At 38.9% G+C, this 27245-nt stretch overlaps 5 protein-coding genes across 7 annotated transcripts; 3 read left to right on the forward strand and 2 right to left on the reverse strand.

The window, feature by feature from the left end:
- Positions 1-407: 407 nt before the first annotated feature.
- LOC111780435 (floricaula/leafy homolog) lies at positions 408-3095 on the reverse strand. 2 transcript variants are annotated; one of them, XM_023660849.2, is made up of 3 exons: positions 1850-3095; positions 1291-1661; positions 408-869 (listed from the first exon to the last, which is right to left on the reverse strand). In XM_023660849.2, exons 1-3 carry the CDS (start codon positions 2280-2282, stop codon positions 510-512), a joined length of 1164 nt encoding a protein of 387 aa, XP_023516617.2. In that variant the 5' UTR covers positions 2283-3095; the 3' UTR covers positions 408-509. The 2 variants fall into 2 exon arrangements, with proteins under 2 accessions (XP_023516617.2, XP_023516618.2); XM_023660850.2 differs by having other exon boundaries at positions 408-866; positions 1850-3060.
- Positions 3096-4374: 1279 nt separating this feature from the next.
- On the forward strand, positions 4375-6905 carry LOC111780718 (Tetratricopeptide repeat (TPR)-like superfamily protein). Of its 2 annotated transcripts, none has more exons than XM_023661195.2 (2): positions 4375-5008; positions 5157-6905. In XM_023661195.2, exons 1-2 carry the CDS (start codon positions 4633-4635, stop codon positions 6674-6676), a joined length of 1896 nt encoding a protein of 631 aa, XP_023516963.2. In that variant the 5' UTR covers positions 4375-4632; the 3' UTR covers positions 6677-6905. The 2 variants fall into 2 exon arrangements, with proteins under 2 accessions (XP_023516963.2, XP_023516965.2); XM_023661197.2 differs by having other exon boundaries at positions 4376-5002.
- Positions 6906-6947: 42 nt separating this feature from the next.
- LOC111780719 (short-chain dehydrogenase/reductase 2-like) lies at positions 6948-8595 on the reverse strand. Its single transcript, XM_023661199.2, has 4 exons — positions 8266-8595; positions 7941-8199; positions 7549-7743; positions 6948-7462 (listed from the first exon to the last, which is right to left on the reverse strand). Exons 1-4 carry the CDS (start codon positions 8355-8357, stop codon positions 7067-7069), a joined length of 942 nt encoding a protein of 313 aa, XP_023516967.2. The 5' UTR covers positions 8358-8595; the 3' UTR covers positions 6948-7066.
- A 1564-nt stretch (positions 8596-10159) lies between these two features.
- On the forward strand, positions 10160-15372 carry LOC111780193 (calcium-dependent mitochondrial ATP-magnesium/phosphate carrier protein 2). Its single transcript, XM_023660525.2, has 6 exons — positions 10160-10614; positions 10928-11135; positions 11676-12130; positions 13797-14582; positions 14673-14763; positions 14877-15372. The coding sequence occupies exons 3-6, from the start codon at positions 11704-11706 to the stop codon at positions 15067-15069; spliced, it is 1497 nt and encodes a 498-aa protein (XP_023516293.2). The 5' UTR covers positions 10160-10614; positions 10928-11135; positions 11676-11703; the 3' UTR covers positions 15070-15372.
- A 1072-nt stretch (positions 15373-16444) lies between these two features.
- On the forward strand, positions 16445-24940 carry LOC111780194 (ribonuclease TUDOR 1). Its single transcript, XM_087119549.1, has 17 exons — positions 16445-16605; positions 17163-17332; positions 17688-17762; positions 18247-18360; positions 18444-18548; positions 19097-19303; positions 19409-19624; positions 19691-19798; positions 20214-20384; positions 20475-20672; positions 20749-21096; positions 21457-21687; positions 21758-21946; positions 22013-22090; positions 22176-22370; positions 23736-24113; positions 24492-24940. The coding sequence occupies exons 2-17, from the start codon at positions 17171-17173 to the stop codon at positions 24675-24677; spliced, it is 2961 nt and encodes a 986-aa protein (XP_086975675.1). The 5' UTR covers positions 16445-16605; positions 17163-17170; the 3' UTR covers positions 24678-24940.
- The last annotated feature ends 2305 nt before the right edge of the window (positions 24941-27245 follow it).

The raw sequence follows: 27245 nt of genomic DNA on the forward strand, positions 1-27245 counted from the left end.
TCAGCCGCCGCTTTCAGACCCAATCTGGCGCGTTACAATTGTTACTGATATGGATGCAATTGAGGGTCATCACTTTGAGGGGTCAGATAATGGAAGAACCGCCAACGCATTAATTCATTGAACAAGAACTCACCAAATACTCAATGAAACGGTGGGTTCAAAAATAAAATAAGAAAGCGGCCGACACAAGTGGTGTTTGAATTCTGGACTCGGGTCTTTCGGTTCCTGGACTTAATTGTCAATGTTTACGGCCCATAGACCCCGCGACTTTCCGCATGTTCAAACCAAAACCAAAACCAAAACCAGAACCAGGAGAATTTATAAGAAAAATCAACCAATTTCCCTTCCGACCCAAAATTGAAGTTCAAATTTTACGGAGACGGAAGTTATTAGTAGATATGAATGTATGATACGAATACAAAACGGTAGCATTGCATTCGATATTCCGACAGTGTCTGATCTGATGATACAAGTTGAAGGTTTTGGATTGGAGTGAAGAGAGTATGAAATTAAAAAGGCAAGAGAGCGGCGGCAGCGGAGGTGGAGGCTGTGGAACTGTTGCGCTCGGCGTGGCAGAGTTGGCGGAGTTTGGTAGGCACGTACCAGATGGCGAGGCGTGGATGTGCGTTGAAAATGGCATCGATGTCCCAACCTTGGGCAGCTGCTATGGCTACCAGAGGCTTATAGCATGCCTGTCGCCAAGCTCCCACATTTTCGCCCCTTTCTTTGAAAACCCTCCTCAATGAATTCGACGCTTCCTCGTCCAGACAATGCAGCGCATAGCAGTGCACGTAGTGTCTCATTTTGGGCTTGTTTATGTAACTTGCTCCCGCCTTCTTCGCGTATCTAAACACCTGGTTCGTCACCTGCTGGATCGTATATAGCATAAACACAAACAATTCAAAACTTCAAAACAAAGCACCACCACAGATTATTATTATTATTATTACCATCACACACTGTCCTTGTCCTTTAACCTCTATCCTATCGCCATCTTTGACTGCCCCCTCAGTATCATTCATAGAGTTGATGGGGCTGTCCACGTTTTGACAAGGACAACGCACCTCACCTCTCCCTTCACTTTCTACTTTTTGTTTAGGCAATACGGACCCCCCCTCCTTCACTTCCCTTCATTGCCCATTGCCCCATTCATATCATAAGCTTAATAAAACCCCCCATCAACTCAGAATCCACTAAATTATAGGCTACTTAGAGACTTGGGCGAGGCTTAAGTTGATTAAGATAGAGACGTGGTAGTGGAATTATTGTAAAAAAAACAAAAAAAAAAACCTTATTGGGGCATTTTTCTCCTCGTTCCTTGGCAATGTTCTGGACCTGGATCAAAAATTGACGACACTGCTCATAGAGGTGGAAGAGATAGTCGAGGCCGTTCTTCTTTCCCCGTGCAACCTCCCCTGGTTCGGTTACGATGAATGGATGCTCCCGCTGTCTCTCGCTGACTTCCATATTCTCCTCCTCCTCCCCACCTCCCTCGGTTTCCTCATTATCCTCCTCCATCACTATCACCTGCTTCTTCTTCGATACGTTTCTCCTCCGCTGCTTCTTCCTCATCTCAGCTGCTGCAACTGCCTCCCACGCTCCTCCTCCGCCTCCGCTTCCCACCACCTCCTTCTCCTGCTGCACCGGCTCCTCCGATAGCCCTATTATTATGTCACACCCAGTCATGCTTTATCACCTACCTCTCTACTTACTATTAAACCTTAACTGCTTCCATGTACTAAAATACAACACGTTCAATACCACACAAATGTTCAAAGCCAAAAGGAAGAGAGCGAGTGATCGGAATCAATCTGACTACACAAAAGGAGAAAAATTAGGCGTATCTGACCTTCCTGAGAGAGGGCATCGAGGACGACGTTGGTGGTGGTGTCGTTGGACAAGAGGTGACGGCGCCTGGAGGGGTCGATCTCGTCATCTAGACGTCTGCGCTCGGCTCTTATAGCCGCCTTAATTCCGTACCTCTCACCCACCAGAAGCTCCCAACGGAAAATGTGAGAGAGGCTGTTCATCATGTCCTCCAACTCTTCGTCTTTCATGTCCAGGAGGGTGCTGACGGTGAATCCGAGTTCCGCAATTTTAGCGGCGGTGTAGTACCTGATACCGTAAGCCTGGAACAACTCCTCCAGGCCTCCTAATCCCAACTCCCTGGGGCGCAGCGAGTAGGGGGGTAGTGGTGCTGGGAGGGATGCACCGCTGCCGCCCCCCACCATTCCTCGAGGATCCCATTTGAACAAAGTTGCTGAGAGGGCTTCCGGATCCATTAGCGGAATTGGATATGTAATGCTGGTGCTGGTGCTGGTGCTAGTGCTAGTGCTAGTGTTTGTGTATATGCGTATGCATAGGGTACACAACTACAAACAACCCAACCTGTCGCTCTTTTTCCGACCTTCCTTTTGGTTGAACTCCCAAGAGGCCACAGAGAGAAAGAAAGGAAGAGCATTGGGATGGGCGGGAAAGAGGGGTGGTGCACCCTATAAAAAGCAACCCTTGTACCAAATTACGGGAAATGCCCTCCCCTCAACCTCACCCACACAAACGCAGCAGCAGCTTCTTCAACAGCGTTTGCTTAACTAACTAGGTGGCGCAGGCGCAGCGGATGTAAATATAAAATATGGGCAGTGCTGTCTGCTGCGCTGCGCTGTGCTGTGGTTTGCAGTGCAGGGAGGTGATTGTTTTGATTGTATTTTCAAGTACCAACTTAGCCCTGTCACTGTGGTGCTTTGAATCGTGTTTTGAATCGAATCGGATCAAATTGAGACCACCTCTACTTGTTTAACCACTAATTATACATACATTTCTTAATTCGGCATCCCCTCAGCCCACACCCGGAGGCATCTGCATGATGCTTAGTGCGGCTTAGTGCGGTGCCGGGGGTGGGAAGAAGAGGGTCATCTTGGTAATTTGAGTCAATAAAAAGAAAATAAAATAAAATTGTGGAAGAGGAGGAGAAAGTACAAAGAGAGAGGAGAGCAGAGGGTTCAGCAGCGAGGTCAGTAGTTTTGCCTTTAGCCAAGCGGCTGCACTTACTCCACTCCAGGCCTCACTGAAAAGCCTGATTCTTTTGTACTTTGACACAGACTAATTTAATCCCCTCACCCTCAACACTCTCCCCGCCCACAACCTCAACAGCTAGTCCCTTTCCAATTCTTTTCATTACGCTTACACTTCCACCTTCCTTATACCTCCTCCCAAAAACCATTCTCCAAATCATGTTTAATTTTATACTCTTATGACTTATTTTTATAAATATAGAAATAAGTCATTCAGTGCATCTACTCACGGTCAAAGTCTCTCAACACAACGTTATATCTTAACATCATCTAGGTTCCCAATTAACATGGCTCACATGCCTTGACATCATTCCAAGTTACAGGGTGTCGTTAGCATCACAACTCATTCGGTCATGCCATCGAGAATGGGCCTTTGTGTTGTTTATAATAGCGGGACGTCCCAAACACCATCAATTCAGATTTTATCGGACATTGAACCCTCCCATGTCCATATTGATATCGTATCATTTATGGACTCCCTACCGAATAGCGAGTGTATGATCCGACCTCTGACGCAAGGGCTGGGGCGCAATGTCCGCACACTCATACCGCACACTCATACCGTCTGACGCTGTCCTTAAAAAAACTATTTCAAAGGAAGTCGCTCGAGACATTCGCCTTGCAATGCTCGCCCTCAAGACATTCGCCTTGCAATGTTCGCCCTCATTGTGACACGCATGTGCCACATGGTAACTCGCTTAGGCCACAATGTCGCCCTCATTGTGACACGCATGTGCCACATGGTAACTTGCTTAGGCCACAATGATCAGGGGTGGAGAGCTATCATGTCTCTCCTCTAGTATACATTTTGAGGCATTTTCGTGTAGACATGATTTAGGCGAACAGTCATAGATATCGTGGAGCATCCATTGGTGTGTGATTGACACCAAATTTGGCTGAGTTTTAATATTTCATATGAGCGGATTTGACTCTAGCACATAGTATGTCCAAATTCCCTCATAAAACACCAGCCCCGAGCCCTTCAACAAGCATACCTTTGACACTTTTATTTACTCGTGGCTCCTATTTTACTTATATCAATGCCCACTCTATGTGGTGTGCGGGATGATATACCGTCCTCCTAGATCGATCATGACACTCGCCTATCTTGAAGCCTCGCCTTGAGGCCGGCATGGTCGGATGAGTGCCATTTGATAGTTACTGCTTTGGTTGCGGCAACATTGGGGGGTGACCTTGCGGCAACATTGGGGGTGACCAAGGAGAAATGAGAGAGAAGTAAGAGAAAATGGGAAGGGAGAAGGAGAGAGGGTGAGCATTAATTTTATTTTTAAATGCGAATGACGTGTCAACATTACAAATAAAGACAAATTACTAGCTTACCATGATAAATAAAAAAGAGACCTCAAAAGCGAACTTGGGCTTAATGGTGCCTAAAGCCAACCAGCCCTTGGACATGCTTAAAGGTAAGCGAGGCTTGGACTTGGTCGGATCATGAGCCAAGTTTGGGCCAGGGCATAGTCAAACCTAGGGCTAGCCGACAGACCTTGGAACAACCACCCAGGCCTAGGTGGTTCCCGGCTTATTGGTGCCGGAGTGGAAAATGAAGGCGAAGGAGTTGTGTTTTAGGTCGCTGTATCGGTGCCGGAGGGGTAAGCTGAAGATGTTGCAGAAGCAGAGATACTTGGACCGCCAAAGGATTACTTCCGCCCTTCTTGCTACCTCTGCCTATGCTTTACCAGGCCCCCTTCGAATTCCAAAGGTTCCACTTTCTTCACTCCTTCCTTTCACCTCTTCTCCCATACATGTACACTATACCTCTTGCGCTTCTCTTCCCAATCCTCTTCCACTCCTCAATTTCATGCCAATTCGCTGCATTTGTTTTCTGCCTCCGTCTCCTCCCTCTTCCATTCCCTGGAATTCTAATGAACTTGAGGACGCAAATTCTACTTCTAAGTTCACCGTAAAAGCAGGTAACGGTAGGTTAGTTCCTCTTTTCTCCTCTTCTGCCTCCACCCGGATGTGACTTTTCTTCTTCCATCTCCGTAATTAGTGGCGCATATGCTTCTCTTGCCGTTGAATTTGAATGCCCCTTTTTTTTTTTTCCCCTCATAAACCCTATTTCAGGTTATCAAACCCTCTATCGTGTTCTTGAAGCCTGCAGACTCTCCCCCTCGAATTCCAAAACCGCTTCTGAAACGCATGCAAGAATGATTAAATTTGGATATGGAAACTACCCAACTCTCGTCACCTCTCTAGTATCAGCTTATCAACGTGCCGATTGCCTTAATCGGGTCCATCAACTTCTTAATCTACTCTGCTCTAAACATCTTGATTTAGTTGCAATGAACTTATTTATTGACAATTTTATGAAAATAGGGGAATGCAAACTTGCTAAAAGGGTGTTTGATAAAATGCCTTACCGTGATGTGGTAACGTGGAACTCAATCATCGGAGGTTGTGTGAAGAATGCACGGTATGAGGAGGCATTTAAATTCTTTAGGCAGATGCTGAACTCAAATATCCAGCCGGATGGGTTTACATTTGCTTCCGTGTTGAATGCATGTGCGCAGCTCGGAGCTCCAAGTAACACTCAGTGGGTTCATGCTCTGATGACTCAGAAAAAAATTGAGCTTAATTCTATATTGAGTTGTGCACTCATAGACGCCTACTCAAAGTGTGGCAGCATCCAAATTGCAAAGGAAATCTTTAGCAGCGTCCCTCGCAGTAACATCTCAGTTTGGAATGCGATGATCAAAGGGCTTGCGATTCATGGGCTTTCAATGGATGCATTATCGGTATTCTGGATGATGGAGCGTGAGAATGTTCTGCCTGATGCTGTCACCTTTTTGGGTATCCTAACAGCCTGCAACCATGGTGGCTTAATTGAACAGGGTCGCAGGTTTTTTGATTGGATGAAAAACCGTTATTCAATTCAGCCACAGCTCGAACATTATGGAGTCATGGTTGATCTGTATAGCCGAGCTGGGTTTCTCGAGGAGGCCTATTCCATAATCGTAGCAATGCCCATAGAGGCAGATGTTGTGACATGGAGGGCGCTTCTGAGTGGTTGTAGAATTTACAGAAATCAAGAACTCGCAGAAGTTGCTATTGCAAACATGTCTCATCGTGGGAGTGGAGATTACGTGTTGCTATCAAATATCTATTGTTCTCTCAACAGATGGGAGCATGCAGAGAGAGTTAGAGAGAGGATGAAAAGCAATGGAGTTCGCAAGAGTTGCGGAAAAAGCTGGATTGAGTTGGGAGGTTCCATTCAAAGCTTCAAGTCAGGTGACCGATCGCATCCAGAAAGCGATGCAGTGTACAAGGTGGTGTGGCGTTTGATGAAAAGAAGTCGGTCAGAGGGATATATGCCTGTGACAGACTTGGTTCTCATGGATATCTCTGAGGAGGAGAAGGAAGAGAACTTATCATATCACAGCGAAAAGTTGGCATTGGCGTATGCGATCCTGAAAACTAGTCCAGGGGCAAAAATCAGTATATCAAAGAACCTACGGATGTGTGATGATTGTCATAGATGGATAAAACTAGTTTCAACACTGCTGTGCAGAGTTGTAGTAGTGAGAGATCGGATCCGGTTTCATCAATTCGAAGGTGGCATGTGTTCCTGTGGTGATCGTTGGTAGTTTGGTTTGGTTTGTTGTTTTAGTCTTTTTTTAACTACATTTGGTAGGGTCGCATTGAAAGACAAGTTATATATTTTAGTTTGGTTCAGACTTTTGGACAACGAAACCATGTTTGGTTGAATGAGGGATCAATTACAATTCCTCCTTATGCTCCTCCTCAGGAAATGCAGGCCCACCTCATGATTGGAGGCGTCCCTGTTATTTGTATAGATGAGAAAGATTGTTTGCATGTTTGTATTGTATTGTATTGTATTGTTTAAAGATAGATTATAAGTAGGAAGGAAGATAGTTTTTCAAATTTTATTCATCTAGTTTAAAAAAATTCAAACAATTCATCTATTTGATCGCATTTCCTTCAACCCTGTTTCTACCTTGAGACTACTTGTTCTCTCAGAAGCTTATCTCCCGTCGCTCTGCAAAAAACTTACCTGTGACTGCCTGATCTGGAAGTAAGGCAAGCCAGACGCCAGTGTCAGCCCCTTCCTCTGCTGAAATATTGCCAGCGAACCCTGTCATAGCAGTTTTCACCCAACCAGGGCAGTAACAGTTCACATAAATCTTATGACCCTCGGGTCGGTCCCCCAATATTTTAGCCATTAACCTGGTGTATGCATTCACTGCGAGTTTTGATACAGAGTAGTCGGTTGATAACTGAGGCCACCCCCCAGTTTCCCAACTTCCATCTTCTACTTGTTCCAAAAATGTAGACACAATCCTATCAATTACTTCTTCTGTCAGAGTATCCAAATTGCCGAGTAGTTCTCTAAATGCTACATTTTCCACTCTCTGTAATGAAATACAGGAAAACATACTGAGCTAACCTTCTTCTTCCTCCTATTATTCACACAAAAACAGGAAGAAGGTGCACTTACATTCCGCCTGCCGTTCAGCTTGGCCAACCTTGAGCTCACATTCACGATGCGAGCACCAGCAGACGAAGGTTTCATCAAGGGGACCATTGCTTGAGTCATATTTTTGGTGCCATAATAGTTAGTTGCAATAACCATCTGGGCATACTCTACAGAATTACTAGACCCAAGATTGAAATTCACTCCAGCATTATTAATCTGCAAACATATTTGGACGTAGATGGTGCATTTGGAAGTTATGTCATCTAAATTCATATATATACATATTTTTTTGTGTGTGTGAAGTCAATATTTAGCTGGTATTCTGCATGTTGCTAAATCTAAGCGCTCTTCTTTGTGGGCAATTAAGAAACAAAAACGAATGTAGAGAAAAGTAGAGTGTAAGATTAACTTGCCAGAATATCCAAACCACCATAGTTTTGTAGCAGCCAATCAGCAAACTGTTTGATGGATAAAGCATCCAAGACATCCAGCTGATGAAAGGCAACATTGAGGCCACCTTCCTGTAAGACCTTAGCTGCTTCAAGGCCAACACAAACATCTCTTGAAGTCAAGATGACGGTCATTCCATGCATTGCAAATTGTCTTGAAACCTCAAATCCAATTCCTCTATTGCCACCAGTAACCACGGCAATGGTTTCTGTAGACCACCACCTACAAAGTAAATGTGGGTGTTGGTTATTGAGCAGAACAGAATGGTGAGAAGGAAAAGAAAGAGACCTCTGGTGATCGGAGTAAGGAATGGTCCTGGTGAGGGATATCTCTTGCATTCTCTTTTCCCTTAGCTCATTGCCTCTTTCCTTCCTGCCCATCTCGGTTCGGCTGTTTCTGATTCTGAAATCGCCCAAACAAAACAAAACAAAACAAAACAAAGAATCCAGGGTTAGTTGGTTTATGGTTAGAGGCGGGAGAAGGAGGAGACTTAATTTGGAGGATCACCCTTCTATATCTCCCTCTTCGCTCTTCACTACAACCAACCCGGACCCATTATCATCTAAAAACAGTAAACACACACCATCACCACAATTTGCCTCAAACCAGACCCATCATTCTCGCTACCCGCTCAACCTCCCTTTTCATTCTTCCTTACATTATAATTTAACCATTTTTCTTTTTAAAATATACCACACAGACAAAAACAATCTGGCCAACTTTATATTAGCTGCAAATTCATTGCCAACCAAACAACTATCTTTCCTGTAAAACATCTCATAATTTTTTTTAATTATTCTATTTATCATTCTTTGAAAATACTTAGTCCCATGGTTTGAAGGTTTGAGGTTTGATGACTGCTTAGATCAGCGTTAAATATATTTTTTTTAGGCCATTTAGGTCTACTAACCATTACAAAAATACAATAAAAAATCAATACAACATGAGAGCAAATATAGAGTTTGGACAAGCATGCTACCATGGGCAATAAGTCTTGGACAAGCATGACCATGACATTCTCCCCACCTAAATGGTTCACGTCCCTGTCAATTGTCTATGTTCAAAATCTTTGATGTCTATGTTCAAAATCTTTGATGTGGGTTGTGGCAGATCTTAATTTCTTTTGTAGGGAGTTTTTTCCATTGGACTAGGAATTCTCGAACGCTCCGTACAAGTCTTCCAACTTTTCTAACCCACGGTTAGGATTACTTCGACTTATTTGTTGTCCTTTTGTTTAAGGTCGATTTTCGGTCTTGTGGCGACGTTGCAACTGAGATAATCTAGATCAGAGTGATAAGGTTTCAGGTTGCTCACAAGGTGAATTTTCATTCATGTGGACAATGTTATCTGGTAGGATGTAGTATCGACTTTCTTTAGGATTTCAACGGGTCCTTCATACTTTCTGACGAGTTTTTGATCTTTTCTACCCGTAACCATTCAAATTAAAAAATATTTGTTTTGCATCTTTATTTCTTATATTATGCTTGATCTTGTTTCTTTTAATTTTGCTGATATAAGCGGATAAAAAAAAGAAGGTTGTAACCATAAAAAATGAGGAAAGTTGAACGTGTCAAAAATTATGGTTTTCATATTTCCAGTCTTGCTACCTCAAATGCATTTTAGTTTTTAAGTTGTCGTTTTGATTGGATGAACCCCATTTAAAAGGGAGAAGATAATGTGATCACAACCTTATTGAAGCCCAAAAATATTGAAGGAAAATACTCAAACCATTGCCCAAATGTTGGAGGCAACAAAGCCACAGCCCAAACGGCATGGGTCAACTAAAGGCTCACTCATTTGCATGCTACACTTTTAAATCAACTTTACTCTCGATGTTATGGCCACTAGGTTCTTTGGCTTGAGAGTGAGCTATTGAGAATTTTCTTATGAGTATAATAGTCTTCTTGGAGCGACAAACACGTAACATTGAAAATTTAATAAGCGTGTTTTATAGTTATTCACCTACTTTTTAAGAAAATTCCTTGGATAGCATTTTTGGATGATATTGACCAATTAAATTATATTATTTGTTTGATTTTGCATTAAATCTGGTTTCACTGAAATGAGTGAGATGTTTTTTGAGGGTTAAAATGGTGTAAACACAAACAAATTGAATAGAGAGACTAAATTTAGGGATCCAAAGAATAACTCAATTAAGTGATATATGTTAATCAAGATTCGCATTCCGCCTCTCGAATGTTGACGATCTCACAAGAAAAAGGAGGAGAATAAACACCAATTTTCTTTAACTTATATCTCATCACATCGGGCCTCATCGATCACCCACGATTCTCTGTGCACAAGTTAGGGCATCTGTCCCCAAACTCAGAAGACCCTTATCGTCTTATTTATGCGTACATGAAGTACCAAGATGGAGAGCAGCAAGCGATTCTTGAAGCTGGAGCACATGGTCCCCTCTGTATATATGGATTCCTATTCTCTTGCTTCTTATGTCTGTTGATTCGTCGTCCGTAGCCTTCTTGCCGCCGGAACCGGCCGTTCCTATTGGTCACAGCGTTCAGTCTAACTACTTATTGTTTAAATTTACGGGAACGCTGTAGGGGTGGGCTCGATATCATCATTTTTTTAGATCCAACGGAGGAGCTAAGAGTCTTCGAAGCCGATCCGCGGAACTGGGTACGCAAAACATTTCAATATTCATCTTTTCTCCATTCTCGAGATCTTCCGCTTCTGCTGCTAACAATTAATTCCATGACTCTTTCTTGTAAATCATCTTTCGTTCTCTCTCTCTCTGCTATTTTCTTTCTTAACAATTACATTTGCAATTCCTGTGATTGTTGAGTAGATCTGATATCAAAATGTCAAGTCACATTTCTGAGTATTTGAGAGTTATTTATTCTTTTGTGTAGTAATTGAGTCGATTGCATCCCTCATCTATAAGAAGATACATTTACCATGTAAAGAATTGAACTGTATGTATTTTCTGTAGGAGGTTGCATTCGGATTTCCAGCGATTACACTGTGCCACCTTTTGGTCTAGGACTTGGCTCTCTTATCCCCGACGACTAGAATATTCCGGCACTTGATGACGCAGGGAAGGGAGGGGGTGGATAGTAGTGTATAGTGAGTCCCATCCTAACATTTCAGAACTACATTCGAAGACTGACCTAGGCAGCTGCTAAACCTTGGACATTGGAGTAAGATTCTTGCTCAGACACCCAAACTACTACTATTTGTTTTCAAAGTCTTATTTCATTTTGAACGGTTCTTTACCTTTATTTATTTTTTTACGTGGTAATTAAAATCCTCGGGGACAATTTTTGTTTATTACATATTAGAATTTTTTTGTCTCTCTCGTCTGTTCAGGCAATCGTCATATTTTGAGTAATTACCAATGAAGTTGGTAATGTATTTTTTATTTTAGTTGTTTATGATGATACTGAAATATAATCTACAATACCAGGAGGATACTTAACGTTTTAGTCATTTCTTGGTGGCCCTTTGTCGTTTTGTTGTCCTAATGAAATTTTTAAGCTTGAGATTGTATGAGGCTGTAGAATTTTCGGTAATTGATGGAAACACTCCATCTGCTTGAACACTTGCCTTTTTGTTCGACACTCATCTATTTCACAGTACACCTTTTAATGTGTTTAAGTATCCAATGAAAAACATAATTGTAATTAAGGGAACTGTAGTAAGTTTTGAACGATGATTTTTTAACCCATCATCTATTACAGACCAGAGATCACCTTGGTATTTCAAAACATGGACGCCAAAGAGGCTGCTTTTTCTGGAAACCCACGGCGTCCTACTGACTGTTGCAATCCTGTCAAACAGCTTGGACCTATCTCCCTAGAACATGTGCTCCTTGCACTGCGTGAGTCCAAGGAGGAAAGGGATCTTCGGACCCGTAGTCTTTTTAATTTTTTTGATGCTGCCAACCTTGGATATCTTGACTATGCTCAGATAGAAGCTGGATTGTTGGCTTTACAAATACCCGCCGAATACAAATATGCTAAGGATCTCCTGAAGGTCTGTGATGCCAATAGAGATGGCAGGGTAGACTACCAGGAATTTCGCCGCTACATGGATGTTAAGGAACTAGAGCTCTACCGAATTTTTCAAGCAATTGATGTTGAGCACAATGGATGTATTCTTCCGGAAGAGCTGTGGGATGCTCTTGTTCAGGCTGGTATACTATACCCTTCTCTGCCTCATTTTCTATTTCACCCTGTTCTTTCTTTTTAATCACATTTGATGTGTATTACTCATTACTACCGTTTAATATTGCTTTCTAAAATTCTTTCATACGAATTAAAATTAGTAAATATTCTTTTGAACTTTCTATGAACATTTGCATTTTTTTTAAAAAAATTCCATGAAAATTGGTAACACACGGGCAAACATGTTAAAAGTTTATGCTTTTTTCTTAAGCCTTTTCTTTGTTAGTTCTTTATCTAGACAGAAAATGCAATTCAGAAAATTATTCTTAAATTTATATTATTGATAAAAGATAGGTTGTTTCTTGGTTGATTATATATATTTATATGTTAGATATATAGATGTATATAATTGATATTGATTGAAGACTAAGAAATTTTAATATATAATAGTAATGTGATTAAAATACTTTAATAAGCTAATACTTAAGATAATTAATTAATTTTTTCTAAGAGTGCTCTAAATGGCTATATGATACTTTGTATATCTTTCTTTTTTTTATTTTTATTTTTATTTTTATTTATTTTTTTTTATTTTAAAGAAGACCATATTAAACTATTTACTGAACACTTAAAATTACATACCAAATTTTCCTCTTAAGAATGTTAATTTAACTATGATGGTCTATTATTTATATTAATGAAAAGTATAAGAAGTGTAACGAAGGGTTGTGTTTGATGTTTATTATTAGAGAATGAACAAATTGGACAAAAAATGATTGTCAGCATCCTCATTTCACGTTTCTAAAATTGTTTAATCACATTTCACAATTTTATGTATTTTGAAATAAAAATAAATTAGAATCTGTTGTCTTGATATTTATATGTTATATCATTGAGAGCATATTAAATTTTAAATGCAAATCATTTTAATATATGTTCATATAAATACGCATAATGTCAAAATAATGGGAATGAATAATAATATGAATCAAAATAGTGGGATATATCTCGGATGTTTCTCCAACAACCTGGATAGGTATTAAATTTATCCTTGAGATAGATTATTTGATAGTAATGAATTGATTTTTCCTTGAAGGACAAAGGACAGATCCCCTCTAAATGGCTAATGTAGATAAATGCGGGCAATTAGAAGTAGCTCAAGTTTTGTATGTGAGCACAAAGGATAAATAAAAATATATGGTTATCACTTTAAGTCTTTTCATTTTATTTAATATTCGTCTTCACATTTGGCAATGTGTGGCTAGCTATTTGCTTCTTATGTTGTATGACACTCTTAGGAATTTGTCAATGTGTCGTCATAGTCAAATTTCAACTTGAATTCCTTATAGTTTCTTAGATTTTGATACTGACTGCTGCTTAATGTCTAACCACACCTATTTTTGGAATTTAGTTTGGTCAATGAGGCGCAATGCATCAACCGTTTTAGTTTAAATGATGGGTAATATGGTGCATAAATTGAACCGTATCTCCACCAATACCTTGTTTGATTATTTGTCATTTCTATCTCCTAACCTGTTCAGAATTAATTTCATTATTTAATTCTGACACCATTTAAATTTATTTTCCATTGTCTAATTTGACTAACATTTCTTCTCCTCAGTGATCAGTATTGTGTTTGATTCAGTATGTCACACATCTTGTCATCTTATGTCCCTGGTAGTTTTAATTTTTTAGGTATAGAAATTGATGACGAGGAACTTGCACGGTTTGTGGAGCATGTTGATAAGGATAATAATGGAATCATAACCTTTGAAGAGTGGAGGGACTTTCTTCTATTTTATCCACATGAAGCTACCATTGAAAACATATATCATCACTGGGAAAGGGTATGCCTTGTAGATATTGGAGAACAGGCTGTAATTCCAGAAGGCATCAGTAAGTATGTCCATCCTTTCAGGTACTTTATTGCTGGAGGTATAGCAGGAGCTGCTTCTCGTACTGCAACAGCTCCTCTAGATCGACTTAAAGTGGTTTTGCAAGTACAGACAACCCGAGCATGGATTATGCCAGCTATAAAGAAGATATGGAAGGAAGATGGTATCTTGGGTTTTTTCCGAGGTAATGGGCTAAATGTTGTGAAGGTTGCACCTGAAAGTGCCATCAAATTTTACACTTATGAGATGTTAAAGGGTATGATTGCGAACAGTAGAGATGAAGAAAAGCGTGACATTGGAACTGCCGGGAGACTTTTTTCTGGTGGTATTGCTGGTGCAGTCGCTCAAACTGCTATCTATCCTTTGGATCTCCTGAAAACTCGGCTACAGACTTTTTCTTGTGAAGGTGAAAAGGTTCCGAAGTTAGGAAAACTTACAAAAGACCTCTGGGTTCACGAGGGACCTCGGGTCTTCTACAAAGGTCTTGTACCTTCCCTTCTTGGCATTATCCCTTATGCTGGCATTGATCTTGCTGCCTACGAGACATTGAAAGATGTATCAAAAACATATATTCTACAAGACTCTGGTGCGTGATTTATTCTTTTTTTTTTTTTTCGCTTACCTGTTACTTAAAGTTGGTTATGGTAACCCCCCTTTCACACCCAAACATCATCAGATCCTGGACCTCTCGTGCAACTAGCCTGTGGAACAATCTCTGGAGCTCTTGGGGCCACGTGTGTTTACCCATTGCAAGTTATTCGAACGAGGTATGGATGACTTTTACTTTACCCATTTCTTCGTGTAGTAAAATCAAAGGTGAATAATAGTATCTGTGATCCTGGTTTTGATTGAGATTGAGGTACTTTGGAATTGTTTTCAGAATGCAAGCCCAAAGTTCAAATAGAGGTGCTGCTTATCAGGGAATGACAGATGTATTTTGGCAGACGCTGAAGCGCGAAGGCTATGGTGGTTTCTATAAAGGTCTTTTGCCCAATTTACTTAAAGTTGTGCCGGCTGCAAGCATTACGTATTTAGTTTACGAAAGGATGAAAAAATGGCTGGAACTTGATTAGGAGGCAGTCTGTGTGTGTTATGGTTTGGGGGAAAAAAAAGAAAAAAAGAGAAAAAAAAAAAAAAATACTTGGCAGATGCCAGTTTGCAGGTTGAGAATTGGAGGTACATTATTTGTGGTCGGGAGGTGTGTTACCTCCAGAATTTTTTAAACAATGAGTAATAATGGGAAGTGATTGTTGCTACGATTGGGGTAGCTTGTAAGCTACTAATAGTGTTATATACTGGCAAACGGTTCACTTGCAACTTGAACACCATGTATGTATACATCCGACTCAATGTTATTGACTTACCATCCTTTGCAACTTGTATTTGTCATTTGGGCACGCAGTTGTAGTTTTGGAATGGCTCTCAACTGGGGACATCTTCGTCCGCCAGGTAATTAAAGATAAAGAGTTGCTGATGAATTGCTAGGAATTTCTGGGCTAAGGCAACCTCATTACCGCTTTTAACATCCTATAGGCCATTCTTAGATTAGTGCCACATCCATCATCTTTACGGCCTCCTGCAACAGATTCTCCAAAAGAGGGTCATTTCTAGTCCTATTTTCTGTAAATAGAGCATGCATATTGAGTATTTAGGGGATGATGCTGATGGGTAAGAGGTTTAGAAGTAGTCCCCCTAAAAACCATTTAGGAGACGTTTGATTCAAAGTTTGTTTTATGATGATATTGGTAAATAGAATGTCAGAAAATTAAATATAATATAAAGTTTTTTTTTTTTTTTTTTAATCCTAAACTTGCCTCCATATTTTATTTTCATTTTATTTACTCTTTTTTTTTATTTAAATTTATTCACCTTTCTTTTTCCTTTCTCTTACTATTTTACAATTTATTATTATTTTTAATCATATCATTATTTACTCGGTTAGTTATAATCATTTTATTAAAAATAAAATTCAAAAACCTCAAATGTAAGGCCTATTATTTATAATATACTTATTAATTAATGAAAATTAAATTAAAATTAAATTAAAATTAAATTAAAATTTAAGGCATATTATTATTTGATTAATAAATTATTATAATTGTATAAAATTTATGAATATATCTCCTTCAATATAATTTACTTTACCGTATACAACTTGAAATATAAGGCGTACTAAATATTTGAAAAAAAAATTATATGATTTTATTAAAAGCAATTTAGAAAATTAAAATTAAATTTAATTAGTTGAATTATTTTAATAACTTGACCACAATTTTTTTATTTTACTGACATTTTAAATCAAGAAGCAAATAAGCCAACGTCTAAGTTGAGGGATGCTTATGATTTAACAGCACAATTTTGGTTTTATTTATTTATCAAAAATCGTGGTTTACTTTTTGATCGAAATGAGAATATCCATCCATCTCGTATTTGGTATAGAAAGTAATTATACCTAAAACAGGGGGCAGCAAAATGGCGGTCTCAAGTTCGATTTCATGGTCCCCTTGCATATAAATTCCTCATCTCTCGCTCATTCTGTCCCCGATCCGCCGCCCATCGCCTTTCCTCAGAAGAAGAAGAAAAAAGAAAAAGATTCAATCTTGGCTCCGGTCAGTTCCCTTTCCGTTCCCTGTTTCCTTTGCTTTAATCTTTCAGTTTTATTAATTATTCAAAAAATTCAAGGTGACGGTAGCTTGATATCGTTATTTCTGTAGATCCAAGCCGGCAGGGTTCCGATCCGATCTGCATAAGCACATGAAATTGTATAATTATGAACATTTATGTTTTGCATGATCGATATCTTCCGATTCCGTTGCTTAGATTGATGATTTTATTTCCTATCTTCTAGCACATCCTTCTTTTACTCTTACCAGCATAATCGTCCTGAACTATTATTTTGTTTTAATTACATTCGCAATTCATGTGATCGCCGGGTAGATCTGATCTACGAGGGTCATTTGCGGTGCTGCAATTCAATCCATCGCGTTGTTGTGATCATGCATGTCATCATGCGGATTGACCATTCTTTCATGACCGAGATCTCAATTGTTTTGCCTAATTAATTGATATGATGTCGATGTTTGAATTTCAATCATATTGTGTTCATAGCATAATAACTCCTGAATTTGTCTCTAATTAGTACTTCTTGTGGGTAAATTTATTTTAGCTGTTGAGATGGCATCATCATCAGCTGGGGCGGCCACAGGATGGTATAGAGGCAGGGTTAAAGCCGTTCCGTCAGGGGACTGCTTGGTAATTACGGCCATGACTAGCAGCAAAGCGGGACCCACTCCTGAGAAGACCATTACTTTATCTTCTCTGATCGCTCCAAGATTGGTAAGCGACTCAGCTTTATTTCCTTCTTGTACACTTCTATAGTCAATCATTTGTCTTTCGAGTTCTCTTTCACCATTTGGTGCTTTCAAAGCCTTCCATGTGTACAGTGACTTGTTTGTGTGCACAAAGGCTTGTTATGGTATATATGTACACATGTAGATAGCAAGGTTAATTGCTTTATGAGTTCTGGATTTGTGGGGTTTATAGTTTCAAGGGGTTGGGGAAATAAGTAATAGCTATTGAGACCTTCCTTTTCTTTTTCTTTTACTATTTGGGTATCTGTAAATTTAGATAATATTGTACAAATCAATGCTGACGTTGTGCTATTTTGCTTTGGATGCTTGAACATTTTCAGGCTCGACGGGGTGGTGTCGATGAGCCATTTGCATGGGAAAGTAGAGAATACTTGCGAAAGCTGTGCATTGGAAAGGTTATTATTCTAGAATGATTTCAGTCTTTTTCCAAAAGTTGCTTGGAATGTATCAGCTTGGACACGATGACACATCATTATTTTAAAATCTAGGACACGGACACATTTATTAAAATATACATTTCTTAGAATATGTAAAAAATTTAGTCAGGAAACAAATTCAAAGTAAAAAAAAATTAGTTTGATGTATTTGACTCTCAAAATTTATTATTTTTGTAATATATGTGCCTATTTAGTATACTTAGCAAGTGTTTCATGCATGTCTGGCCAATGTTGGATCTATCTTGACTTTGTACAACTAGTGTCTAACACATCTATTGCGTTAACAAGCGTCTGACACATATCCAACAAGTGTCTCAATATCCAAGTGTCCATCGCAAATTGAACACGGAAACGCTAGCCGAACTAAAGTTTTAGTTCTGCGCTTCTTAGGTCGAGAAGATGCTTTGTCTTATAGTGGTGTAACAGTACATATTTCCTGTAGGAGGTTGCCTTTAGAGTGGACTATACTGTGCCATCCATTGGTCGAGAGTTCGGTTCTGTTTTTCTTGGTGACAAGAATATTGCTGCACTTGTTGTTTCTGAAGGCTGGGCTAAGGTTATGTACTTTCTGAGGTTAAAGTTGTCCACTTTTGTTATCTGCATTTTTTCCTTGGTATTATTGAAATTATAAATGCGCAGGTAAGGGAGCAAGGTCAGCAGAAGGGTGAAGTGAGCCCTTACCTTGCAGAGCTACTGCGTCTCGAAGACCAAGCAAAGCAACAAGGTTTTGGGCGTTGGAGCAAGGTTACTACTTAGAAACTGGCAGTCACTACTACTATCTGTTTTCCAAGTCCTAGTCCACATTAAATAATTCTTTGTCACTTTTGAGTTAGTAATTAATATCCTTGATGAGTTTCTGAAGCAAGCAATCGAGTGGGGCTGTTCAATACCAGCTTTAGTTTAATGACGATAAATATAATTTGAAATGAGTGGTATGAATTGGTTATTTCTTATGGCTTTTAGATGTTTTCCTTTCTACTCTGTTTCAATTTTTGCATTTAGTTCATGGGGTTTCATCCGTTATTTTTTTTTTCAAAATTTACACTTTTCAAAATGTTGGCCATGCTAAATGATAAATGCCGTACATAAGAATAAGGGACTCTAGGAATATGAAATGATAATTTAATAAACCATCGTGTTCTGAATAGATATTTTTAGTCTGTGATCTTTATGCAGTCTTCAATGTCTGAGCTAAAAGATTTTAGCAGGTCTTGCATTTGTATATCTTGCAGAAGATTTTTGTATAATAGTATAAAAAATGTAATTTATGTTACTCTTATTGCTTTCTTTAGGTTCCTGGTTCCGCTGAGGCATCCATTAGAAACTTACCACCGTCAGCCATTGGTGATCCCAGTAACTTGGATGCCATGGGTTTGTTAGCTGCTAACAAAGGGAAGCCAATGGAGGGAATTGTTGAGCAGGTTCGAGATGGCAGTACTGTCAGGGTTTACTTGCTTCCAGAGTTTCAGTTTGTTCAGGTGTTCATTGCTGGAATCCAGGTATGTAGTAAATGTTATGAGTAACAGCCTATTGATGAGGAAATTTTCTCGAGTTCAGAGCAACCTTTTTCAGGATTAAGGTTCCATGTTATTTTGCTTTTCTAGTCACCATCTATGGGAAGAAGGCCTCCTCCAGACACCGTTGCTGAAACAGACAATTCCTCTAATGACCTGAATGGTGAGGTTTCAGCTGAACCAAGAGCTTCTTTAACTTCTGCACAAAGGCTTGCTGTCTCTACTACATCATCTGGTGAAGTAGCTCCTGAAACGTTTGGAGTCGAAGCCAAACATTTTACAGAGATTCGTGTTCTGAATAGAGATGTAAGTCATCTGATGCTGATTGGTATTTTGTGGTTTCAATTGGTCTGATTCTGGATGAATTCACAGGTCCGGATTGTCCTGGAAGGAGTAGACAAATTTAGCAATTTGATTGGGTCAGTGTACTACTCTGATGGGGAGACAGCGAAAGATCTGGCACTGGAGCTGGTAGAAAATGTAAGTCGTTTGTATTTTTTTCTGTTGGTACATCTTAACAGTACTCATTTGCATGATTGTGACTGGATATTCTCATGGTGATGTTTATTTATTTATTTTGTTCCATGCTTAGCTAATTGCTTGGTTTTTTTTTTTTTTTTTTTCCATTTTTTCTTATGCTTAGATCCTTGTGATCCAGAGTAGTATGATATTTCAGTCTACAGTTCTTGTGTTACTTTCTTATGCATTTATATATTTCTTTTCCTAGTTGAGATTTATACTTGGAGTCTTTTGACTTTTTTTTTTTTTTTTTAATCCCAGCTACTGTATTGTTCTCTTAATCATTTTTTTAATCAATTTCTTTTGAATGAGATATGTGATATTATAAAAATATTCAAAGGAATACTTCATCCCCCCCCCCCCCAATTAAATCCAGGGTTTAGCTAAATATGTTGAGTGGAGTGCAAACATGATGGAAGAAGATGCCAAGCGACGGCTGAAGGCTGCAGAGCTACAGGCGAAGAAAACCCGGCTAAGATTATGGGCTAACTATGTACCTCCACCAACGAATTCAAAGGCAATTCATGATCAGAATTTCATGGGGAAGGTAATTATATGTCAACTAGTCTATAATATTGATAAACTTAATTAAGGTTTTTTTTCCGTATTTTATATCATCTTATCTTGGCATTTGCAGGTGGTAGAAGTTGTAAGCGGTGACTGCATTATTGTGGCTGATGACTCGGTTCCATATGGTAGTCCATTGGCAGAGAGACGTGTCAACCTATCAAGTATTAGGTGTCCAAAAATGGGTAATCCTCGTAGGGATGAGAAGCCTGCTCCTTATGCCCGTGAAGCAAAAGAGTTCTTAAGAACACGCCTCATTGGTCGACAAGTATGGTATTAATTACTAGTCTGTTTCTGATGATTCTGGGGTGAATTGTAATTTGAGATCACAATTCTCTTTTTAGGTTAAAGTCCAAATGGAGTATTCTAGGAAGGTCAGCATGGTGGAGGGACCTGCAACTGCTCCAGATTCTAGAGTGATGGATTTTGGATCTGTCTTTCTGTTGTCTTCTACTAAGGCTGAGGATGAGGACACTTCTGCTCAAGACAGTAGTGGCCAACAAGCTGGGGTGAATGTGGCTGAGCTAGTGGTATCACGTGGTTTTGGCACTGTGATTAGGCATCGTGATTTTGAGGAGAGATCGAACTATTATGATGCACTTCTTGCGGCTGAATCGCGTTCTATTGCTGGAAAGAAAGGGATTCATTCTGCCAAGGATCCTCCTGTCATGCATGTGACAGACCTTCTGACAGTATGAAACTTGACCATCTACTATGCTAAATTTCTTCTATCCTTTTATCAATTTTAACAATGACAACTTTTTACCTTATTGAATGAATTCAAAGTATCATGTGTGTGTTTTCAGGCACCAGCCAAATGAAACTTGACCATCTACTATGCTAAATTTCTTCTATCCTTTTATCAATTTTAACAATGACAACTTTTTACCTTATTGAATGAATTCAAAGTATCATGTGTGTGTTTTCAGGCACCAGCCAAATGAAACTTGACCATCTACTATGCTAAATTTCTTCTATCCTTTTATCAATTTTAACAATGACAACTTTTTACCTTATTGAATGAATTCAAAGTATCATGTGTGTGTTTTCAGGCACCAGCCAAAAAATCCCGAGACTTTTTACCATTCCTACACCGGAGTAGGAGGATTCCAGCTGTTGTTGAATATGTTCTCAGTGGTCACCGTTTCAAATTGTTGATTCCAAAGGAGACGTGTAGCATTGCTTTCGCTTTCTCAGGTGTGAGATGTCCTGGTCGTGATGAACCATATTCAGATGAAGCAATTGCCATAATGCGGCGGAAGATAATGCAGAGAGATGTGGAGGTATTTTCCCTTTCCAATATTTTTGTAGATTCTTTCAATGCCATTGATCTAAAAGGGTTCATTTGCATAGATTGAAGTGGAAACTGTTGATAGAACGGGAACCTTTTTGGGGTCCCTATGGGAAGCGAGGACCAATATGGCAGTGGTTCTAGTTGAGGCTGGCTTGGCAAAGATTCAAACTTCCTTTAGCAGTGATAGAATGCCTGATGCTCACCTTCTTGAACAAGCAGAACGATCTGCTAAGCGTCAGAAGCTCAAGGTTAGACGTTGACAAAGGTGAATGAGTCATGTCTATATAAGATCATGCTGATTTGAGATTTTGCAGATCTGGGAGAACTATGTTGAAGGGGAGGAAGTGCCCAATGGTGCAGCTGTTGAAAGCAAACAGAAAGAAGTGCTTAAGGTATGCACCTTGGATGTGGTGGATGTTTCTGAGAAACCGTTTTCTTTTTGCTGTTGCTTCTCACCTATTCTATTGCTTCGCTCAGGTAATTGTCACTGAGGTGTTGGGTGGTGGCAAATTTTATGTCCAGACAATTGGGGACCAAAAGGTCACTTCTCTGCAGAAACAGCTTGCGGCTTTGAATCTTCAAGAAGTCCCTTTAATTGGTGCTTTTAGTCCTAAGAAAGGTGATATCGTCCTTGCTCAATTTAGTGCAGACAACTCGTGGAACAGGGCAATGGTGAGTGTTTGGAAGAAGCTTTCTTTTACATTCAATATGAACTTTCTGTACATTCGTTTTTTCTGCAAGGTAGTCCTATGGAATGATAGCTATAAACATAGAGTAATATGATTACCAAACAATTCATTTATAGATTAAGATCAAAACATAATGTGTGCTCATTTATCCAAGACACCTATAACCCACTAGTATCTTAGCTATAAAATATTTTCGGGTCACTTGGTTTTATAGTTGGGCAGAATTCTGAGTATAAAAGAATCAGCTCGCAAGTGTACTGCATTGGTGATGATTTACAGCTTTGCCTTTTGGGGTTTTTGTACCAATTATTTAAAATGTCATATTCGTGGTTACTTTGATGAAGAAAAACAATGTGTTCTATAGAATTGGACGGCAAGACTTTAGTTGCTGACTTTTGCAGCATACTGTTGTCTCTCTAGTGTCCCAAGAGGTTTAGGAAATGCAAGGGCTTCGCTGACTGATCTCTGGGATGCTAGGAAGGTTACTTATAGAAGATCGTTATCCTGTGTTTGCCTAGTTAGGGTCTATAGTTATGAGTGGTTTTAGTGTGTTTTTAGCTGAAGGGATTTAATTATAATTACTTTTGTAAATTGTTTAATTGTTCATCATTTCAAATGGTTTCATTTTTTAGAGTTGATATTAATTTAATAAAAAATGTTTTTTAAGAAAATAATGTTTGTTCTCAATAGTGATTCTAACAAAAATTATTAGGGAAAATAAGGTTGGAGATAGGAATACAGGTGAAGTTTTAGAGGGAAGGAAGGGACTATTTGAGGAAGGAAAAAAAAGGAAATAAGGGACAAAAAGTAGATAACGACAGAAAACTAGGGAGAATTTTTTAGGGTTAAAATTGAAAGAGAAGAATGAACTTGGGGTAGAGAGAGACAAAAAATTTGGAGAGGAGAATGAGTAGATATACGAAAAACTAGATATAAGTTTTAGCTAGAGAATAAAGTTAGAAAGAAGGGACGAATTTTGGATAGAGAAAAAAAACTTGATAAACAAAGCATCTTCCTCCGTGGCCAAACGTCACCATTTTAAAATTGAAGAAGCAATCTTGAAGAGATTTTGGCGATGACAGACATAGTGCTAAATCACTTCCAGACATGTCAATTACTAATTAGACCATGAACAAGTGTGCTAATTTTCCAGTTAGATTGGACTTCAATTTGCAGTCTGCAGCAATGTTGGCACCTCAAAATCATCAGTACTGCTACTTCTAGTTCTATTTGTATAAAGTCCGTTGAATTGAATCAGTTCTCTATGGCTATATTATATTATCACAGGCGACAATTTCTTTTAGAGTCCTGACTCCGTCCTGCTTTGTTCTTAACTTGTTTGTCATAGATTATCAATACACCTCGAGGGGCTGCTGAATCCCTGAAAGATATGTTCGAAGTGTTCTATATAGATTTTGGAAATCAAGAGGCTGTACCTTATGGTCGACTACGGCCCGTTGATCCTTCTATGTCTTCTGCCCCTGGTCTCGCTCAGCTGTGTAGTCTTGCTCACATCAAGGTTCCTAGTCTGGATGAGGATTTTGGTCAGGAAGCAGCTGAGTATCTGAGTGATTACATGCTTAATGGTGCAACGGAATTTGTGGCCACAATTGAAGAAAAGGATACTTCTGGGGGAAAAGTTAAAGGACAGGGAACTGGGAATATTCTTATTGTGACTCTTGTTGCTGTTGGATCGGAGCATAGTTTAAATGCGTTGATGCTTCAGGTTCGAATAATTTCCCTGTTTCCCAATTTAATTTCCTCTGTTATATTTCTCGCTTCAATAGTCTGTCATAATTCTTGCGATTTCATCTTCATTATCTGGATCAACAACCCTGATTGCAGTCAAAGTAGAAAATACTAGAACGGCGGGGTAATTGGGAGAAGATAATTAGAGATGCAATGTATATATATGCTATTCATCAGTTCTTTTGTTTAGAGAATAATTGTTCACCAAGCATACAGAATATTGGGGATATTAGAAATGAGCTGAAAATATTCTCAGGATTGTAATCCTAATATGTTTGTTATTTGGTTAGAACGAGAATTTATTGAAGATGTGTGGCCCAGATTGCTAATACTTTTTTCTGCCATGGATTTTCAGGAAGGACTTGCTAGACTAGAGAAAAGGAAGAAGTGGGAATCCAAGGAAAGACAAATTGCATTTGGAAGTTTAGAAGGATACCAAGAGGAAGCACGGACAGATCGACGAGGAATGTGGCAATACGGAGACATTCAGTCTGATGAAGAGGACGCCGGTCCTGTGAGAAAACCCGGTGGCCGGCGTTGAACGAACACTTTTATGCCCCCTTCGTCTTAAATTAAGAGATAGACAACTCAACTAGTCGAAGCTTAATTAATGCTACAGTGATAATCACGTTTTCAGTACGAGAACCCAAAGTGTTGCTGCGTAAAGACCATGTGAAGTTTTGTCCTTTGCTAATTTTTATTTTTTATTTTGTTTTTATTTTTACATCGGATAATGAGGATTTAAAAAAAATAAAAATAGCAAATCGAGACCTTACAATAAGGCAAGAGACTTATTTATATTTATATTTTGTTTTGTTTATTACGTCCCCCTGTTTCATTTTGTTTATTCTCCCTCCATATATTCCACCGCCACTATGGTGATCCCCTGTAGGAGCCGGTACTCTCAAATTGCAATATAGATCATTGAATTTGAGAGCCGTCTCAAGTTCGATTTCATGGGGCCCCCCTTGCATATAAATTCCTCATCTCGCTCATTCTGTCCCATCGCCTTTCCTCGGAAGAAAATTATTTTAGGTGTTGAGATGGCATCATCATCAGCTGGGGCTGGGGTGGCCACAGGATGGTATAGATGCAGGGTGATCGCCGGTCCATGACTAGCAGCAAAGCGGGACCCACTCCTGAGAAGACCATTACTTCATCTTCTCTGATCGCTCCAGGATTGGTAAGCAACTCAGCGTTATTTCCTTCTTGTACACTTGTATAGTCCCGATCATTTGTCTTTCGAGTTCTCTTTCACCATTTGGTGCTTTCAAAGTCTTCTTCATGTGTGCAGTGACTTGTTTGTGTGCAGGACGGCTTGTATTTGGGCGTTGGAGCAAGGTTAGTACTTATAAACTGGCAGTCACTACTACGAAGGCTTGTTATTAATATCCTTGATGAGTTTCTGAAGCAAGCGATCGAGTGGGGCTGTTCAAAACCAGCTTTAGTTTAATGAGGAAAAATATAATTTGATGTGAGTGGTATGAATGGTTATTTCTTATGGCTTGTAGATATTTTCCTTTCTACTCTGTTTCAATTTCATGGGGCTTCATCTGTACTGTCGAGGTTTACTTGCTTCCAGAGTTTCAGTTTGTTCAGGTGTTCATTGCTGGAATCCAGCGTGTGTTCTGAATAGGGATGCCATCATGTGATGCTGATTGGTATTTTGTGGTGATTGGTATTTTGTGGTTTCTATTGGTCTGATTCAGGATGGATGGATGGAAGGAGTAGACAAATTTAGCAATTTGATTGGCACATAAGTTGGGTTAAAATACCAAACATAAACACTTTCATTTTTGTTTCATTTTCGGACCATTTTGGAGTCAAATTACCCTCTTTGGGCTGGGTCGTTAACTCGTTAAGAAAAATTATTTCTTCGTTTTAGTATCATACCATATCCACTAAAAATTGTACTCGAGTCTATAAGACCTCACAACCTCAATCCTATCAAGAAGATCATGGAAGCACTTAAATTATTATGCGGAAAAACTAAGTTTCCATCAATATTTTTGAACGAAATGGTACGAAACGCTTAAATTTGATGAACTTGACGTTTAGTTAAAATACGAAACTTAAACACTAGGTGTACCATTGCATTTTACAGAATCCACTGAACATTGATCTAAGCGTAAAATAAGTTTGAAAAAAAAAAAAAGCATGTACTCAAGTCTATGAGACCTAACAACCTTAACCCTCTCGAGAAGACCCTAATGGAGACACATAAATACTCATGTGAAAAAATTAAGTTTCTTTTGATATTTTTCAACAAAATTCCGAGGAACATTCAAAGTTGATGCATTTGATACATACGTTTAGTAAAAAAAACCAAAATTAAACTTTTACATTTTCGAGTTATTTTCCAAAGGTGTACCATTGCACTTTTTTTCCTCTTTGAGAGGTGGGTCATTAAATCGTTCAAAAAAGTTATTTTCTCGTGTTAGTATCATACAAAATCTATTAAAGATTAAGGAAAAATTCTACACGTAAAATAAGGAAAAAAAAGGAAGCATGTACGCAAGTCTATATGACCTAACAACTTAAACCCTCTCGAGAAGACCCTATTGGAGACACTTAATTACTTAGGTGAAAAAACTAAGTTTCTTTAAATATTTTTCAATGAAACTCTAAGGAACGTTTAAATATTATGCATTTGTCACACATTTAGTAAAAAGAACCAAACTTAAACACTTTCATTTTCGAGCCATTTTTTTGAGTCATTTTCCAAAGGTGTACCATTGCACTTTTTTTCCAATTTGAGACAATGGTCATAACTCATTCAGAAAAGTTGTTTTGTCGTTTTAGTATAATATAAAATTCAATAGCAAATCCAACAAAGATGGTTCTAAACATACAATAAGAAAGAAAAAAAACCATGCACTCACGTCTAGAAGAATGGAGACATACTTACGTCTAGAAGAATCAAATGACACATACGTTTAGTAAAAAAACCGAACTTAAACACTTTCATTTTAAAGCCATTCTCGAGTCATTTTTCATAAGTGTACCATTGCATTTTTCTCTCTTTGAGACGATGGTCATTTACTCATTTATGTTGTTTTCTTATTTTAGTATCATATCAAATCCACTAAAGATTCTTCCAAGCGTAAAA

This window comes from Cucurbita pepo, chromosome 18 (genome assembly GCF_057944985.1).
Source record: "Cucurbita pepo subsp. pepo isolate OVF chromosome 18, ASM5794498v1, whole genome shotgun sequence".
Lineage (NCBI taxonomy): Eukaryota > Viridiplantae > Streptophyta > Magnoliopsida > Cucurbitales > Cucurbitaceae > Cucurbita > Cucurbita pepo.